The sequence below is a fragment of the Anomaloglossus baeobatrachus genome, assembly GCF_048569485.1.
Source record: "Anomaloglossus baeobatrachus isolate aAnoBae1 chromosome 5 unlocalized genomic scaffold, aAnoBae1.hap1 SUPER_5_unloc_9, whole genome shotgun sequence".
NCBI lineage: Eukaryota > Metazoa > Chordata > Amphibia > Anura > Aromobatidae > Anomaloglossus > Anomaloglossus baeobatrachus.
The window spans coordinates 266,161-283,602 of record NW_027441813.1 but is presented as its reverse complement, the minus strand read 5'-3'; the positions used below and the strand labels follow the sequence as shown (position 1 = coordinate 283,602).

General features: G+C 46.7%; 1 protein-coding gene across 1 annotated transcript in view; it reads left to right on the top strand.

The window, feature by feature from the left end:
* The window catches only part of LOC142259335 (uncharacterized), a 119,017-nt gene extending 102,263 nt beyond the window's left edge, over positions 1-16,754 (top strand). Inside the window, exons 5-7 of the mRNA XM_075331800.1 lie at positions 9,021-9,138; positions 9,222-9,335; positions 15,415-16,754. Of these exons, the coding sequence (XP_075187915.1) occupies positions 9,021-9,138; positions 9,222-9,335; positions 15,415-16,754 (1,572 nt within the window). The remainder of the gene's footprint in view (positions 1-9,020; positions 9,139-9,221; positions 9,336-15,414) is intronic.
* Positions 16,755-17,442: the final 688 nt, after the last annotated feature.

The window sequence follows — 17,442 nt, the reverse complement described above, 5'->3', positions numbered from 1 at the left end:
AGTGGAGTGAAAATATTTTTGTAGAATCATATACTGTGATCCCCCCCCCACCTCCAGGGTCCTCCCATCCCCTAATGTGCTGAAGCTGAGCCGCCAAATAGTAAACCCATGGATTGGGTACCGCCAGACCTCCACTACTTTTATCCCTCTGCAGGGTCTCGAGCCTAATGCGCGGCATCTTTCCGCTCCAGATCAATTCCCGGAATAATGCATTTACCTTATGGAAAAATCTTTGTGGGATCCATTGTGGAGAGTTGTGTAGCTTGTATAATAGTTGGGGCATCCAGATCCTTTTGATCAAGTTAGTGCGGCCAACTGCTGAGAAGGGCAGGCGAGACCAGACTTCCTTCTCATCCTTAAATTTCGACAGAATAGGGGTTAGGTTGAGATTCTCATAATCCTCAACACGAGTGGTGACTATTATCCCCAAATATTTAAACTGGGCAACAACCTGGAGGCCCGAGTGTACGTAGTTAAGTGAGTTTGTGATTCCATCCACCGGAAGTAATACAGACTTTTCCCAGTTCATTGATAGACCTGAGTACTTCCCAAATTCTTGTATAACCCCCATTGCTCTTGGCAGTGATGATGTTGCATTGGCCAGAAAAAGGAGTGTATCATCTGCGTACAACGCTATTTTTTTCCTCCTGACCACCCCTCCTGAACCCTGTTATGTCTGGATTGGATCTAACCATTGCCGCCATAGGCTCAACGGCCAGAGCAAATAGTAAGGGCGATAGCGGGCATCCCTGGCGGGTGCCGCTACCTAGGTGGAAAGGAGAAGTAAGGCATCCATTAACTTTGATCCTAGCAGTAGGGTTATTATATAGAAGTCTTACCCAGAAAATAAAGTCCCTCCCCAGTCCAAATCTGTCAAGTACTGCCCAGAGAAGCTCCCACTCAATAGAGTCAAAAGCCTTAGTGGCGTCTAGGGAGCAAATTACTCTATCCCCTGAGTTATCAACTGGCAATTGTAAGTTGAGGTGTAACCGTCGTATATTCACTGCCATTGATCTGGAAAGCATGAAACCCGACTGGTCCGAATGGATTAGTGAAAGTATAACCTTATTAAGTCTGGAAGCTAGTACTTTAGCTATTATTTTGATATCTGTAGGTAACAGAGAGATACCGTGTTTCCCCGAAAGTAAGACAGTGTCTTACATTCTTTTTACCCCCAAAAGTCCCACTATGTCTTACTTTCGGGGTATGTCTTATATTGGAAAAAAAATCCCACAGCAATCGCAGCAAGTCTCCATGCAATGTACCGTGTGGGGACTTGCCGCGATTGCTGCACATGAGGGCACTGAGGCTGCGTGTTTTTGTATGTTGTCCGTGGTCCTGATGGACCACGGACAACATTACTGCAACATTTCTCGGTGGCCGAGCGTTCGGCTGAGCGCCCGACCGCCGGCATGTGACAGCTCTCAGCTGAGCGCTCGGCCGCCGGCATGTCAGGGCGCTCAGCTGGGCGCTCAGCCGCCGGCATGTCAGGGCACTCAGCTGGGCGCCCGACCGCCGGCATGTGACAGCTCTCAGCTGAGCGCTCGGCCGCCGGCATGTCAGGGCGCTCGGCTGAGCGCTCGGCCGCTGGCATGTCAGGGCGCTCGGCTGGGTGCCCGACCGCCGGCATGTGACGGCTCTCAGCTGGGCGCTCGGCCGCCGGCATGTCAGGGCGCTCAGCTGAGCGCTCGGCCGCTGGCATGTCAGGGCGCTCAGCTGAGCGCTCGGCCGCCGACATGTCAGGGCGCTCGGCTGGGTGCCCGACCACCGGCATGTGACGGCTCTCAGCTGGGCGCTTGGCCGCCAGCATGTCAGGGCGCTCGGCTGAGCGCTCGGCCGCCGGCAGGTCAGGGCGCTCGGCTGAGCACTCGGCCGCCGGCATGTCAGGGCGCTCGGCTGAGCGCTCGGCCGCCGGCATGTCAGGGCGCTCGGCTGAGCACTCGGCCGCCGGCATGTCAGGGCGCTCGGCTGAGCGCTCGGCCGCCGGCATGTCAGGGCGCTCAGCTGAGCACTCGGCCGCCGGCATGTCAGGGCGCTCGGCTGAGCGCTCGGCCGCCGGCATATCAGGGCGCTCGGCTGAGCGCTCGGCCGCCGGCATATCAGGGCGCTCGGCTGAGCGCTCGGCCGCCGGCATGTCAGGGCGCTCAGCTGGGCGCTCGGCCGCCGGCATGTCAGGGCGCTCGGCTGGGAGCCCGACCGCCGGCATGTGACGGCTCTCAGCTGGGCGCTCGGCCGCTGGCATGTCAGGGCGCTCAGCTGAGCGCTCGGCCGCCGTGCATGTCAGGGCGCTCAGCTGAGCGCTCGGCCGCCGGCATGTGAGAGCGCTCGGCCGCCGGCTATTGGGAGCGATCAGCTGATCGTTGACAATAGTCGGCTGCCGGTACTGTAAAGGAGAAAAAAAAAATAAATAAATAACGCTTTTCGTTTACTATGTCTTACTTTCGGGGGAACGTCTTACATTAGCCGACCCCCCCCCCCCAAAACCCCCACGACGTCTTACTATCGGGGGTGTCTTACTATCGGGGAAACACGGTAGGTCTATAAGAGTCAGGGATGAGGGTTTGCCAGGTTTAGGTATGACAACTATCACTGCTTCTCGCATTGACTGGGGCAAGGAGCCATTTTTGGCTGCTTGCTGGAAGGTCGACAGCAGCTGGGGGAGCAGGATGTCTCCAAACTTTTTGTATATCTCTGTGGGGATCCCATCTGAACCCGGTGACTTATTATTGGGCATGGAGGATACCGCTAAATGCAACTCTTCCAGTGTGAGTGGACTGTTTAGGTATACCCTGTCCTCATCTGAAATTGAGGGCAAGGGGACGTCTTTCAGGTAAGAAGCTATCTGTTCCCTATTTTGAGCTATAGCTGCAAGCACGTCTTTCAGAGTGGGCTCAGCACCCTGCAAAGTTGTGTCAGGCTCATGTGGACATTTATTATGCATGGATGCAGGGAGCTCCAGCTTGTCCTGCAAGCCTTGCTGTAATAATGAGTCTGCACTATTTCCTCCTTCCTCCTCCACTGCATTGTGAGGGCTGTGCTGCCTGGAGCTCCCCAGTTTAACTCTTTCATCCCTGTGCACCGTGGGAGCCCTGCATTCTGTGCCCCTGGCATACTCAGATAGTTTTCCAGCTGCATGAGTTGCTGCAGCTCTAGCTGCTTTGGAGGCTGGTGTCTGTGTCCCACTACCATTTTGTGCAGTACCTTCCATTCCTGTTGCCGCCTCCTTCTGCCTCCTGCTCGTCCCCCCAGCCATGTAACCTCCGTCCAAGCTGTGCAGTAAGTTCAGGGTGGTCTCTGGTTGCTGCACGGATGATTTTTGTCCTCGCCACGGCCCAAGGGAGGTCAGGATAATCGGCAGTTCCAGGAGCTCTCTTCTTAGCTGCTTCTCACATCTCTGGCCAGGATTCACCCCCTTGCATCCCCCCCCTTTTACCACTTGTTATTTGGGAATGCAGTTTCTTTTTCCTTTGTCTGTTGTTTTCCTTTTGTGTCATTATCATAAAGGAGGACTAGTGTTCCTCCTGCCCTGCTCACTAGACACGGTTGTTGGTTAGGTAAGACACGTGATTGTTGCACCACGTGAAAGAACCTGTCTTGGGACATCGGGGAGCTCAGGGTTGCTCAGAGTAAGTGACAGGGTTTATCCTTCCTGTTCTTCTCTAGAGGCAGTGGTTCCCACCCCATCTTTCTCATGATACACAGCCTGTTGGTGGAACACATTGATAAAGCCAGGGAAGGAGTCTTGCGAGGATAATTTGCATATTCCCAGTGCCTTCTGGGATAAGTGAAGAGTCACCGCGAGCTCAAGGAGAACCGGGTTTTGGCCGTTACAGCCGGAAGGAAGACTTCTGAAAACTGCGCGCCTAGCGGCGCGCGAATTTTAGCCTGTCTTCTTCATTGTGAGCGTGAGTGAGCAAAGTGTGAGCAAAAGTAAGTGTGAGTAGAATTGTTTGTATTTAGTTGTTTAATTACTTAACATTTGTTTAGTGCTATCCCCATTAGAAAATGTGCTCCACTATTGCTAATGCGATCCAGTGTACATCTTGTCTCATGTATGCAGTCCTTGAAAAGCCGTTCGAGGGTGCATACTGTTGTTCGAGATGTGAGCAAGTTGCACATTTGGAAGCCCAGATACTGGATCTAAATGAGCAGCTGGCAACTCTGAGATGCATTAGCAATGAGGAAAGGAGTTTGCTGCTCACTGAGCAGCAGCTTGCTGGGTCAGATGTGGGGGAGGATCGTAGTAGGGAGCGGCAGGACGGTGAGGTAGGTAGCTGGGTGACAGTTAGAAAGGGGGGTAAAGGGAAAAGTGCTAGGAAGGCTAGTCCTGAACTGACACACCCCAATAGGTTTGCAAACTTGGCAGATGAGGGGGATGTCATTACAGGGGTAGCATTGCTGCAGCAAGGCATGACCTCTGAACGCCAGAGGAGTGTCTGCTCCAGTAAGGGGGGGAATAGGAGTGCAGGGCAGGCAAGACAGGTACTGGTAGTGGGGGACTCAATTATTAGGGGGACAGATATCGCAATCTGTCACAAAGACAGGGATCGCCCGAACAGTGTGTTGTCTTCCTGGCGCTCGAGTTCGGCACATCGCTCATCGGGTTGACAGATTACTGGGAGGGGCTGGGGAGGACCCAGCAGTCATTGTACACATTGGCACAAATGACAAAGTTAGAGGTAGGTGGAAGGTCCTTAAAGATGATTTCAGGGAATTAGGTTGTAAGCTTAAAGCATGGACCTCAAAGGTGGTATTTTCGGAAATACTACCTGTGCCACGAGCCACACCAGAGAGGCAAAGAGAGATCAGGGAGGTTAACAGGTGGCTCAGGAATTGGTGTAGGAAAGAGGGTTTTGGGTTCCTGGAGAATTGGGCCGACTTTTCAGTTGGCTACAGATTCTATGCTAGGGATGGGCTGCATCTTAATGGGGAAGGTGCAGCTCTGCTGGGGCAGAAAATGGCTAGAAGGTTGGAGGAGTGTTTAAACTAGGAATGGGGGGCGAGGGTATTCACTTTATAGAAGGAGAATGTAGTACAGATAGTGACCAGGGCACAAGTAATGAAATTGGGGGTGGTACGGGGGGAAGGGTTAGGACAGTTAATACAGTAAGTAGGAATACAGGTACAGAGTCATACGTAACGTGCATGTACACTAATGCCCGAAGCCTCACAAATAAGGTGGAGGAATTAGAATTAATATTGTTGGAAGAAAATTATGATATAGTGGGGATATCAGAGACATGACTGGATGAGAGCTATGACTGGGCTGTTAATTTACAGGGTTATAGCCTATTCAGGAATGACCGTACAAATAAGCGAGGGGGAGGTGTGTGTCTATATGTAAAATCATCCTTAAAACCCATCCTGCGTGACAACATATGTGAGGGTACTGAGAATGTAGAGTCCCTATGGGTGGAAATAAGGGGGGGGAGAATGAATAATAAAATACTGATAGGGGTGTGTTATAAGACACCAAATATTATGGAAGAGGTAGAGAATCTCCTTATAAAGCAAATTGATAAAGCAGCGAGTCTCGGAGAGGTAATTATTATGGGGGACTTTAACTATCCTGATATAAATTGGGGAACAGAAACTTGCAGTTCCAGCAAAGGAAATAGATTTTTGATAACAATGAAAGATAATTACCTTTCACAAATGGTACAGGACCCCACAAGAGGGGGAGCACTACTAGACCTTGTACTAACCAATAGGCCAGACCGCATATCAAATATACAAGTTGGGGGTTACTTGGGGAATAGTGATCACAAAATAATAAGTTTTCATGTATTCTTTAGTAAGATGTCTAGCAGAGGGGCTACAAGGACACTAAACTTCAGGAAAGCAAATTTTAAACGGTTGAGAGATGATCTTAGTGCAATAAACTGGGATGATGTACTAAGTAATAAAAGTACACAAAGCAAATGGGAGACTTTTATGAGCATCCTGAATAGGGCTTGTGCAGAAAATATACCCTATGGGAACAAACATGCTAGAAATAGGAGGAAACCCCTATGGCTAAATAGAGCTGTAAGGGAAGCAATAAAAGAAAAACAGAAAGCCTTAAAAGAATTAAAGAGGGTAGGTAGTGATGAGGCATTATATAATTATAGAAAATTAAATAAAATATGTAAAAAGCAAATTAAGTTAGCTAAGTTTGAGACAGAGAGACTCATTGCGAGAGAAAGTAAAAATAATCCTAAAATATTCTTTAACTACATAAACAGTAAAAAACTGAAAAGCGATAGTGTTGGCCCCCTTAAAAATAGTCTTGGTGAAATGGTGGAAGGGGATGAGGGTAAAGCCAACCTGCTGAATGACTTTTTTTCTACGGTTTTTATACAAGAAAATGCCATGGCAGATGACATGACCAGTGGTACCATAAATTCACCCTTGAATATTACCTGCTTAACCCAGCAGGAAGTACGCCGCCGCCTCGAAATCACTAAGGTTGACAAATCTCCGGGCCCGGATGGCATACACCCCAGAGTACTACAGGAATTGAGTTCTGTGATAGATAGACCATTATTTTTAATCTTCTCAGATTCCTTAATAACAGGGTCGGTACCGCAAGACTGGCGCATAGCAAATGTGGTGCCAATATTCAAAAAGGGGACAAAAACTGAGCCGGGAAATTATAGGCCGGTAAGTTTAACCTCTACGGTTGGTAAAATCCTTGAGGGTTTCTTGAGAGATGCTATACTGGAGTATCTCAAGAAAAATAACCTTATGACAGAGTATCAACATGGGTTTATGAGGGATCGATCCTGTCAAACTAATTTGATCGGCTTCTATGAAGAGGTAAGTTCAAGTCTGGACCAGGGAAATGCAGTGGATGTTGTGTATATGGACTTTTCAAAAGCTTTTGATACGGTGCCACACAAAAGGTTGGTACATAAAATGAGAATAATGGGGATAGGGGAAAATATGTGTAACTGGGTTAAAAACTGGCTCAGTGATAGGAAACAAAGGGTGGTTATTAATGGTACGTACTCGGACTGGGTCTCAGTTCATAGTGGGGTACCACAGGGGTCAGTATTGGGCCCGCTTCTTTTCAACATATTTATAAATGACCTTGTTGGGGGCATGCGGAGTAGAATTTCAATATTTGCAGATGATACTAAACTCTGCAGGGTAATCAATACAGAGGAGGATAATTTTATATTACAGGGAGATTTATGTAAATTGGAGGATTGGGCTGAGAAGTGGCAATTGAAGTTTAATGTAGATAAATGTAAGGTCATGCACTTGGGTAGAGGAAATAACATTTATGACTATGTACTTAATTGTAGAACACTGGGTAAAACAGACACAGAAAAAGACTTGGGTGTATGGGTGGATGGTAAACTTCACTTTAGTGGACAGTGTCAGGCAGCTGCTGCCAGGGCTAATAAAATAATGGGATGTATTAAAAGAGGTAGAAGTGTTCATGAAAAAAATATAGTTCTACCTCTGTACAAGTCACTAGTGCGACCGCACTTAGAATACTGTGTACAATTCTGGTCACCGATATATAAGAAGGACATAGCTGAACTGGAGAGGGTGCAGAGAAGAGCCACCAAGATTATTAGAGGAATGGGTGGGCTGCAATACCAAGACAGGTTATTAAACTTGGGGTTATTTAGTTTGGAAAAACGAAGGCTTAGGGGGGATCTAATCACAATGTATAAATATATGAGGGGACAGTACAGAGACCTTTCCAAAGATCTTTTTACACCTAGGCCTGCGACTGGAACACGGGGGCATCCGCTACGTCTTGAAGAAAGAAGGTTTAATCATAATCACAGACGAGGATTCTTTACTGTACGAGCAGTGAGACTATGGAACTCTCTGCCGCATGATGTTGTAATGAGTGATTCACTACTAACATTTAAGCAGAGCCTGGACGCCTTTCTTGAAAAATTTAATATTACCAGTTATGTATATTAGATTTTATGACAGGGTATTGATCCAGGGAACTAGTCTGATTGCCGGATGTGGAGTCAGGAAGGAATTTTTTTCCCCATTGGAACTTGTTTGCCACATTGAGGTTTTTTTTGCCTTCCTCTGGATCAACATGTTAGGCTACGGGTTGAACTAGATGGACTTAGAGTCTCCCTTCAACCTTAAAAACTATGATACTATGATACTATGATAACTGGTGCCTACTGTCAGCAAAGTCCAATTACAGAGGCTCTGGTGATGACTGAGTAGGCACTTAATCATGCCCCTCCGGGTAAGCCTGGTTCAGGGCACAGTGAGGCTACGTCCCTTCTCCTCAACCTATTAGCATGACAGGTCTACATGTAATTCTTCAAATGACATGATTCAGAAGAAACCCTCAAAGGCTCCATTCACTGTAATGAGTCAGCAGAGTTAGTCTAGACTCCTCATGGCAGTGCGTCAATCATCCCTATCTAGTGAACGGTTATCTCCAGTAATTGTATTATTACAGCGGATTCTGTATGATGTTACATTGTCATCTTCTCCCCATTCAGGTCCCTACAATATTGGATCCTCTCAGTGGAGATCTTCTATATAAGAGAATTCTCCTTATTGACCCATCAAGGATGGATATGGACAGGGACAAGATGGCGGAGAGGATATTACACCTCACCCTAGAGATCCTCTTCCGGCTTACTGGAGAGGTGAGAGATTCTGATGACGTCACATTACATCATTCTTATCTATGGGAATAACAGATGGACAGAACTGGAGAGGTGAGGGCTCTGGAAATGTCTGGAGTGAGATTTATTACTGTGTCTCCCCATAACCAGGATTACACAGTAGTGAAGAAGACCTCTAGTGAGCGCTGTCAGGCCCCTGTGTCTGAGGGATGGGGAAGACCCCTGAGCCCAATCACGGGGCCTCCACCTCACCCCCCGATACATGAGGACATCAATGACCAGAAGATCCTAGAACTCACCTACAAGATGATTGAGCTGCTGACTGGAGAGGTGACACTGCTGGGAATGCTGGGACATTATACAGTAACGCTATGAAGGGATCGGGGGTGACGCTATCATTGTATGTGTCAGGTTCCTATAAGGTGTCAGGACGTCACCGTCTATTTCTCCATGGAGGAGTGGGAGTATTTAGAAGGACACAAAGAGCTGTACAAGGACGTCATGATGGCGGTTCCCCAGTCCCTCACATCACCAGGTAATAGACAGGACTAAATACACATGGCCTATAATTATCTGTATGTAAGGAATGAATTCAGTCCCTGTATGTGTCTCCTCCAGTTCTATCCAGTAAGAGGACAACACCAGAGAGATGTCCCCGTCCTCTTCTCCCACAGGACTGTAAACAAGAAGACCCCGATGTTCCTCAGGATGTGTTTCCTCCAGCTCTATCCAGTAAGAGATATCTACTCATGTACTTTCTGCACTAATTTTGTGTTTACATTTTTAGACTTTCTGCTTTGTTTTTTCAGCTGTATTTTCTTTGCTTCTGCTTCTTCTGCTGTTTGTTTCTAGTCCCTTCTCTATGTTGTTATGAGGGCAACTCAAAGACCTGCAGAGGGTTCATGAATACCCGGTTTCCCCGAAAATACGACCTGCACCGAAAATAAGACCTAGCATGATTTTATGGGATTTTAAGAGAATACTTGAAATATAAGCCCTACTCCAAAAAATAAGACCTAGTTACAGTCAGGGCCAGCGTTGGGAGAGTCAAGCTGTGCAATTTCTTAGGAAATCCACTCTCTTAGGCTGTGTGCGCACGTTGCGTACAGTCACTGCAGAAATTTCTGCAGCGATCTGAAGAGCACATGTGCGCTTTAAATCGCTGCAGAAATGTCCGTAGTGAAAAAAAAAAAAGCCGATTCCATGCGCTCTGCCTGCAGCTCCTGCCATAGACAGAGCAGGAGCTGCCGGCAAAGCGCACGGAAGAAGTGACATGTCACTTCTTAGAACGCAGCGCTTCGGCAGCAGCCGAAGCGCTGCGCTCTAAAACGCCACGTGCGCACGGCCCCTGCACAATCTCCATGGACTGTGCAGGGGACGCAGGACGCATGCAGTTACGCTGCGCTACAAAGTGCAGCGTAACTGCATGTATTTACGCAACGTGCGCACATAGCCTTAGGGTCCCCATCAGTTGTATTCTGAGGTTTATTGTTTAAGGACCTTTGTTGGCTTCAAAGTCATGTGACATGATGTAACCAAAGGTATCTTAATTGCAGGAGTCTAAATGAACTGACCAGAAGACAGGCTGGCATGCAGGACTGGCATTAGGGGAAAGGGAGAGCAAACTGGACAAGAACCCCCATTCTCCTAGCGGCCCCAGTGTTTATATGCCAATTATAGGACTGCTTAAGGACCTTTTTGACATAACGTCATGCGACCAAAGGCTGGTGGGTGGGTAGGTGGGTCGGTGTGTGTGTGTGTGCGTGTGTGTGTGTGTGTGTGTGTGTGTGTGCGCGTCCGCGTGTTCATGCCAATTTTAACCAGCTTTGCCAAAATGGGCAGAGCTTGGCCAGAAGAAGGGTGTGATGCCACCGCTTCTCTAATTCATAACAAACTGCAGCGTTCCCTATGCCAGAAATCTCACTCCAGTCCCTGGTGTCATTTGTCAGTGTCCATTGCCGGTATTGATGAATTGGAGTACTAATGTTTATCTGCAAGACCCTGCTACTTGCTTTGGTTACAAAGCCTAAGGTTAGGCCATCAACGTTATAGTCTCGGACAATCCCGTTAAATATCCGGTATCTGTCTCTAACTATTTTATGTTAGTCTTTGAAAAAGAATTTCTTTGAAATTGTCTATGTTGTGGATCAATGTTACAAGGAGATTTTTGCAGGTTTTGCCAACTGTCATGGCGGCGTCAGGATCTGTGGAAATGATAGATTCTGGTACTCTGCATGTTAACTGCTGTGATGTCTGTGAGCAGTGCAGGGAGACGCAGGCTTTAAACTACAGGCTTGGGCAGGCTAGCAAGAGTTATTCTCTGCTGGGCTGCTTGTTAATGTCTTTGATCACATGCTGTAGAGGAGAAAGTATCTATCACTCCCTTTCTGTATATGCTGGCTGGACTATTTCATTAATGCCAGGTATTGGTTACCTATACTGGTCTGGTGAGGTGTTGAGATCCAGACTTATGGATGGTTGTTTTGTATTATTGCTGTGAGCTGTTGTGGTTTTAACCCTTGTTGTGTTTTTGTTGCTGCCTTTCTGCTCTTGCTTTTCTCCTTACTCTCTCACTGTTTATTTCTGTGAGTTTGCAATGTGTCCTGTCTGTCTGTGTTAATATTTGTTTTCATTCTATTCCTGCCCCTTCCTTCCCTGGGGGATAACAGATTAGATCTAGTCAGAAGAATAGTAAGGCATGGGACTCAGGCATCTCCATATTCAGGGGTAATCAAGAGGTTAGAAACAGTTTAGGGTCCCCTAGCGTGAGGGACAGTATAGTAGCCCCCTGTCCCTCATTATCCTGCAGCCACATTGTGACAATCAATCAGATTATTTACTGTAGCACATTCCAGAGAACTGGTGCTAGTAATGGGAGATTCAAATTAACGGAGATGTAACTCTTAGATAGGGATGGGAGATCCCGATTTGTAAAGATCGGAGATCGTACCGATCACATAGTGATCGTGTGCACGATCCCAATCACGAACTTTCCTGGAAAGCTTGTGTTACAGATCGGTCCAGATCGGGACCAGGGGCTGTAAAAAGAAAGCACATTATTAAAATAAAAAACTTTATGATCATACTTACTGGTCACATGACTATGACGTTTTCAAAGGTCCTCTTAACTTCCGAGGGTATTCACTGCACTGCTCGTCACTTGGCTGTTTTCGGCCGTGTTCGCGGTGATGTCAGGGTTCACCCGAGTCCATGGCTCATAGACTCGATTGAACTTTGACTGTGACTGTGTGAGTGTCGCATCGCATCACGGCGCTCAATCTCAAGACAGCAGCGGGTCTGCTGCTTGTGTTTCCATGCAGCTGAAGCGCTCCTGTCGTGAGATCAGTCCGTGCGGGGTTATGCCCATGCGAGACGCAAGTGCAATCATCCCCTCACTGTCAGCCTGCTTCTTGCTCTGTACAGAGCGATTTAGCAGAGCTGGCAATGCTCTCTGCTTCTCACTGTGTATAGACTGTGTCTGTAAAGAGTGATGAAGCTGACAATGCTCTACCTGTGGATTACGTCGGACTAAGGATTTTTTTATTATAAAGATGGAGTCTCTACATTTTTTTTTTTTTTATATTTCTAATAAAAAAAAATTCTGTTGTATTTTTTTTCTGTTTATTAGAACTTCATGGTGGCCATGTCTAATTTGGCGTGAAACCATGAATTTCGGACTTAGTACCATCTGAGAATACAAAGCTGGTATTAACCCCTTTATTACCCAGCGTGCCACCACCACTAGGGCCACTGGATGATCCGGGTAAAGCGCCTGGAAAAGGCGCTAAGGAACAATGAGCCATTTCCAGGGGCGGGTACGGACTGCCGAGAATCCCAGCCCCCAGCTGACTGGCTGTACTTTACTGGCGATCAAAATACAGCGGGAGCCCACGCATTTTTTTTTTTTTATTATTATTTTTTTAAATAATTAAAAAAATAATAATAATGGGCTTCCCTGTATTTTGATTGCCAGTCAGGCAAAGCCAGGCAGATGGGGTGAAGGTGGCAGCCCGTAGCTGTCCGCTTTCATCTGCGCCGAGTATCAAAAATATAGTTGAGCGCTACATCATTTTTTAAAATCATTTATTTTCATAAAATTATATATTGTGCTCACTTTTTTGTTTTTATGTATTTTTTTTGTATTCAGTACAAACAGGGCCCTTTCTCAGTGAGCTGGGCATTTCATTCTGTGCATCCCCTGACTGTGTGACCTGTTGGGACCCGGTCACTCTCAACCCTTAAGACCATGTCACACTAAGCAACATCGCTAGCAACATTGCTGGTAAGGAACAACTTTTGTGACGTTGCTAGCGATGTTGCTTAGTGTGACATCCAGCAACAACCTGGGCCCTGCTGTGAGGTCGTTGGTTGTTGCTGAATGTCCTGGACCATTTTTTAGTTGTTGCTCTCCTGCTGTGAAGCGCACATCGCTGTGTGTGACAGCGACAGAGCAACAACTAAATGTGCAGGAGCAGGAGCTGGCTTCTGCGGATGCTGGTAACCACAGTAAACATCGGGTAACCAAGAAGCCCTTTCCTTGGTTACCCGATATTTACCTTCGTTACCAGCCTCCGCCGCTCTCAGCTGTCAGTGCCGGCTCCTGCTCTCTGCACATGTGGCTGCAGTACACATCGGGTAATTAACCCCATGTCTACTGTAGCTAGGAGAGCAGGGAGCCAGCGCTAAGCAGTGTGCGCGGCTCCCTGCTCTGTGCACATGTAGCTGCAGTACACATCGGGTAATTAACCCGATGTGTACTGTAACTAGGAGTGAAGGGAGCCTCCACCAAGCGGAGTGCGCTGGTAACCAAGGTAAATATCGGGTTGGTTACCCGATATTTACCTTAGTTACCAAGCGCAGCATGCTTCCACGACGCTCCAGCGATCCCTGCCAGGTCAGGTTGCGGGTGGGATCGCTGGAGCGTCGCTTAGTGTGACATCTCACCAGCGACCTCCTAGCAACTTACCAGCGATCCCTATCAGGTTGTATCGTTGTGGAGATCGCTGGTAAGTTGTTTAGTGTGACTGGGCCTTTAGCCACATTGAGGCCTATTTTAGACCTATGGTAAGGTTTTAATATTAGAGAGTGTAGGTACTATCCCAACTGGGTACACCTTGACGTTTGGTGGGATAGCTTTATGCTTTTTTTTGACCAAAACAGTGTTTACTAAGTACCCTATGTTTATATGCACTATGCTTTTATTTAGTTACAGCAGGGTATGTTTTCACAATTTTTTCCTTGGTGTCTCTTTATTAGAAATAAATACACAGACACACTTAGGGAGTCCATCTTTATTACTCCCTCTCACCCCTCCACGATCCTGGTCTTCTGTCACTCATCTAGCTCTGCTATATCAGAATGCACGAGGGGGAGGAAGAGCGCTGCTGCTCCCGCACTGTCTAATCACTCAATGAGTGATCAGAGGCTTTGGGTTGGTAAGCGGGGATTTCACTGCTGCCACCGTTGACTTAGTAGCCTAACGAACGGGTTACTATACTATAGTAACTGTGATCTCCGATCACCTGATTCTGGCGACGCTATTCATCACCGGCTCTGGTAGCCAATCCCTGCATGTTGGCTGATTGTGTAAAGAGCGCCAGCATGCAGGGAGGGGGAGCCGAGCATGTGCCTGAGCATCTCGCTGGTACACAGCGGTCGCTGAGTTTACAGAGTACTGAGCTGCTTGGGAAAGCACCGTGTACCGGCGAGCATGCTGACACTACAGGACCTTTGCACGATGTCATAATCATGTGACCCAGTCTGTAGCCAATGGGATAATACAACATTCCCATGTGACTGATCATATGGCTATGACGTCACGGAAGGTCTTTTGGTTACCGGGAGGACACCGCATGATCGTACTCGGAAGCAGAAGCAGCGGGAGACAGAGTGCAGGATACGTCGCGGGATCTGTAAGTATAATGACAATGTTTATTATTAACTGTATTCTTTATTTTACAGCCCCCCGCCCCATCCCATAACTGTAAAGTCCAAGATCGGTGATTGGATGCACGATCATGTTATCTCGATCCCGATCTCGAACTTCACAAAATGATTCAATGAGTCTCCCCGATCCCGACCATCGGGGGGATCACTCATCACTACTCTTAAGCCTGCTTTACATGTATCAATTTCTCGTGCGATCGCATTTGCGATCGCACCCGCCCCCTTCGTTTGTGCGATATGGGCAATTTGTTGCCCGTGTCACACAAAGTCGTAAACCTCCGTCACACGTACTTACCTTCCAAATGACCTCGCTGTGCGTGGCGAACATCCTCTTCCTGAAGGGGGACGGACGTTCGACGTCACACAGCGGCCGGCCAATAGCAGCGGAGGGGCGGAGATGAGCGGGAAGTAAACATCCTGCCCACCTCCTTCCTTGCGCATTAGCGGCGGGACGCAGGTAAGCTGCAGTTCAGCGTTCCCGGGGTGTCACACGGAGCGATGTGTGCTGCCCCGAGAACGATGAACAACCGGCACGCAGTAGAACGTGCAATTTTTTTTTTTTTTTTAGAAAATGAGCGACGTGTCAACGAGCAACGATAAGGTGAGTAATTTTGCTCGTTAACAGACGCTCGTAGCTGTCACACGCTACGATATGTCAAACGGCGCCGGATGTGCGTCACTTACGACGTGACCCTGAAGATATATCGTTTGATATATCGTAGCGTGTAAAGCCCGCTTTAGATCGAAATTGGACAACAGATTCAGGATACATTTATTTCTAATTTAATTTCTGATGTTATGGTTTAAAAAAAATGTACTTTCAAGATAATATTATAAAAAATAATAACATTGTGTTTATTTTTAGCAGATGACTGTATTGGGAGTTCAGATGGAAATCTATCATCTTCAGAATTTAAAACAGAAGATCAAAGTATCACACATGATACATATGAAGAGCATGCTGTTGCCCCAAATATACCTCCAGTCCTTCCTCTGAAAGCTTCATCATCAGATCTTTTCAAGCAAGTCCAAAATTCCGATTTATCACAGAATTGTAAGCAAAATAAAAGTTACAGAAGGGATGTGGAACATGAAACGGCTCCTACAAGGGTGAAACCATTTTCATGTTCAAAATGTGGGAAATGTTTTACCAGGAAATCACATCTTAATATCCATCAAAAAACTCACACAGGGAAGAAGCCATTTTCATGCTCAGAATGTGGAAAATGTTTTACTCAGAAATCAAATCTTGTTATGCATAAGAAAAATCACACAGGGGCGAAGATATTTTTATGCTTGGAATGTGGTAAATGCTTTACTAGTAAATCAAGTCTTGTTGACCATGGAAAACTTCACACTGGGGAGAAGCCATTTTCATGTTCAGAATGTGGGAAATGTTTTAATTGGAAATCAGAACTTGTTGTGCATCAAAGAATTCACACAGGGGAGAAGCCATTTTCATGTTCAGAATGTGGGAAATGTTTTAATTGGAAATCAGAACTTGTTGTGCATCAAAGAATTCACACCGGGGAGAAGCCATTTTCATGTTCAGAATGTGGGAAATGTTTTATTCAAAAATCAGATCTTGTTGTACATCAAAGATGTCACACTGGGGAGAAGCCATTTTCATGTTCAGAGTGTGGGAAATGTTTTATTCGGAAATCAGATCTTGTTAGGCATCAAAGATGTCACACTGGGGAGAAGCCATTTTCATGTTTAGAATGTGGGAAATGTTTTATTCAAAAATCAGATCTTGTTGTGCATCAAAGATCTCACACCGGGGAGAAGCCATTTTCATGTTCAGAATGTGGGAAATGTTTTATTCAAAAATCAGATCTTGTTGTGCATCAAAGATCTCACACCAGGGAGAAGCCATTTTCATGTTTAGAATGTGAGAAATGTTTTAGCCGGAAATCAAAACTTGTTCAGCATCAAAGATCTCACACCAGGGAGAAGCCATTTTCATGTTTAGAATGTGAGAAATGTTTTAGCCGGAAATCAAAACTTGTTCAGCATCAAAGATCTCACACTGGGGAGAAGCCATTTTCATGTTCAGAATGTGGGAAATGTTTTACTAGGAAATCAGAACTTGTTGTGCATCAAAGATCTCACACTGGGGAGAAGCCATTTTCATGTTCAGAATGTGGGAAATGTTTTACTAGGAAATCAGGTCTTGTTTACCATAAAAAAAATCACACAAAATAAATAATTTTTATGTTCTGAATGTGGGAAATGTAATTTTCATAAATCACATCTTGTTAAACATGTGAAGAAACCACACAGGGAAGGAACCTTTTTCATGTTGTGAATAATTGAAATGTATAACTGGTAAATCAAGTCTTGCCCACATCAGAAAACCAACAGAGCGGAGCAGCCAATATTGGTTTCAGAATTTGCCAAATGTTTTCATCATTAATCAGGTCCTGTTGTCAGATGAGTCACACGGGAGAAGCCATCATGATGTATCATAATTCAAAGGGTTTTATCCTAAAATCGGCTGCAATTCCTTAAGTAAGAATTTGTGAGGAAAAGAACCATTTTCTTTCTTTTTAGAAATTATTGTATTTTTCCTTTCGTCACGACAGCACCCACGAGAGAGGGATCCGCCCCCTTCAGGACAGGAAACCTACAGATAAAAAAGGGGCGGTCCCCCACCCTCATCAGTTGGTTTCCTGTCCTGCATGGAGAGGAACCTACAGTACCTGGGTCCGGTTGAGTCCGTGCGGTCTCCGAGGGAACGGCGGAGCTCAGGGTCCAGAAGCACGGTCGGTGGAGCTCCCCTCGTGGACTCCGTCCTCCGGTGCACCTCGTCCTCTTTCCTTTGGTCCGGCTTTGCCTCCAGGGAAATGGCGCCTGCACATGCGGGTGCCTACTTCTTCCGGGTTGCTCTGCT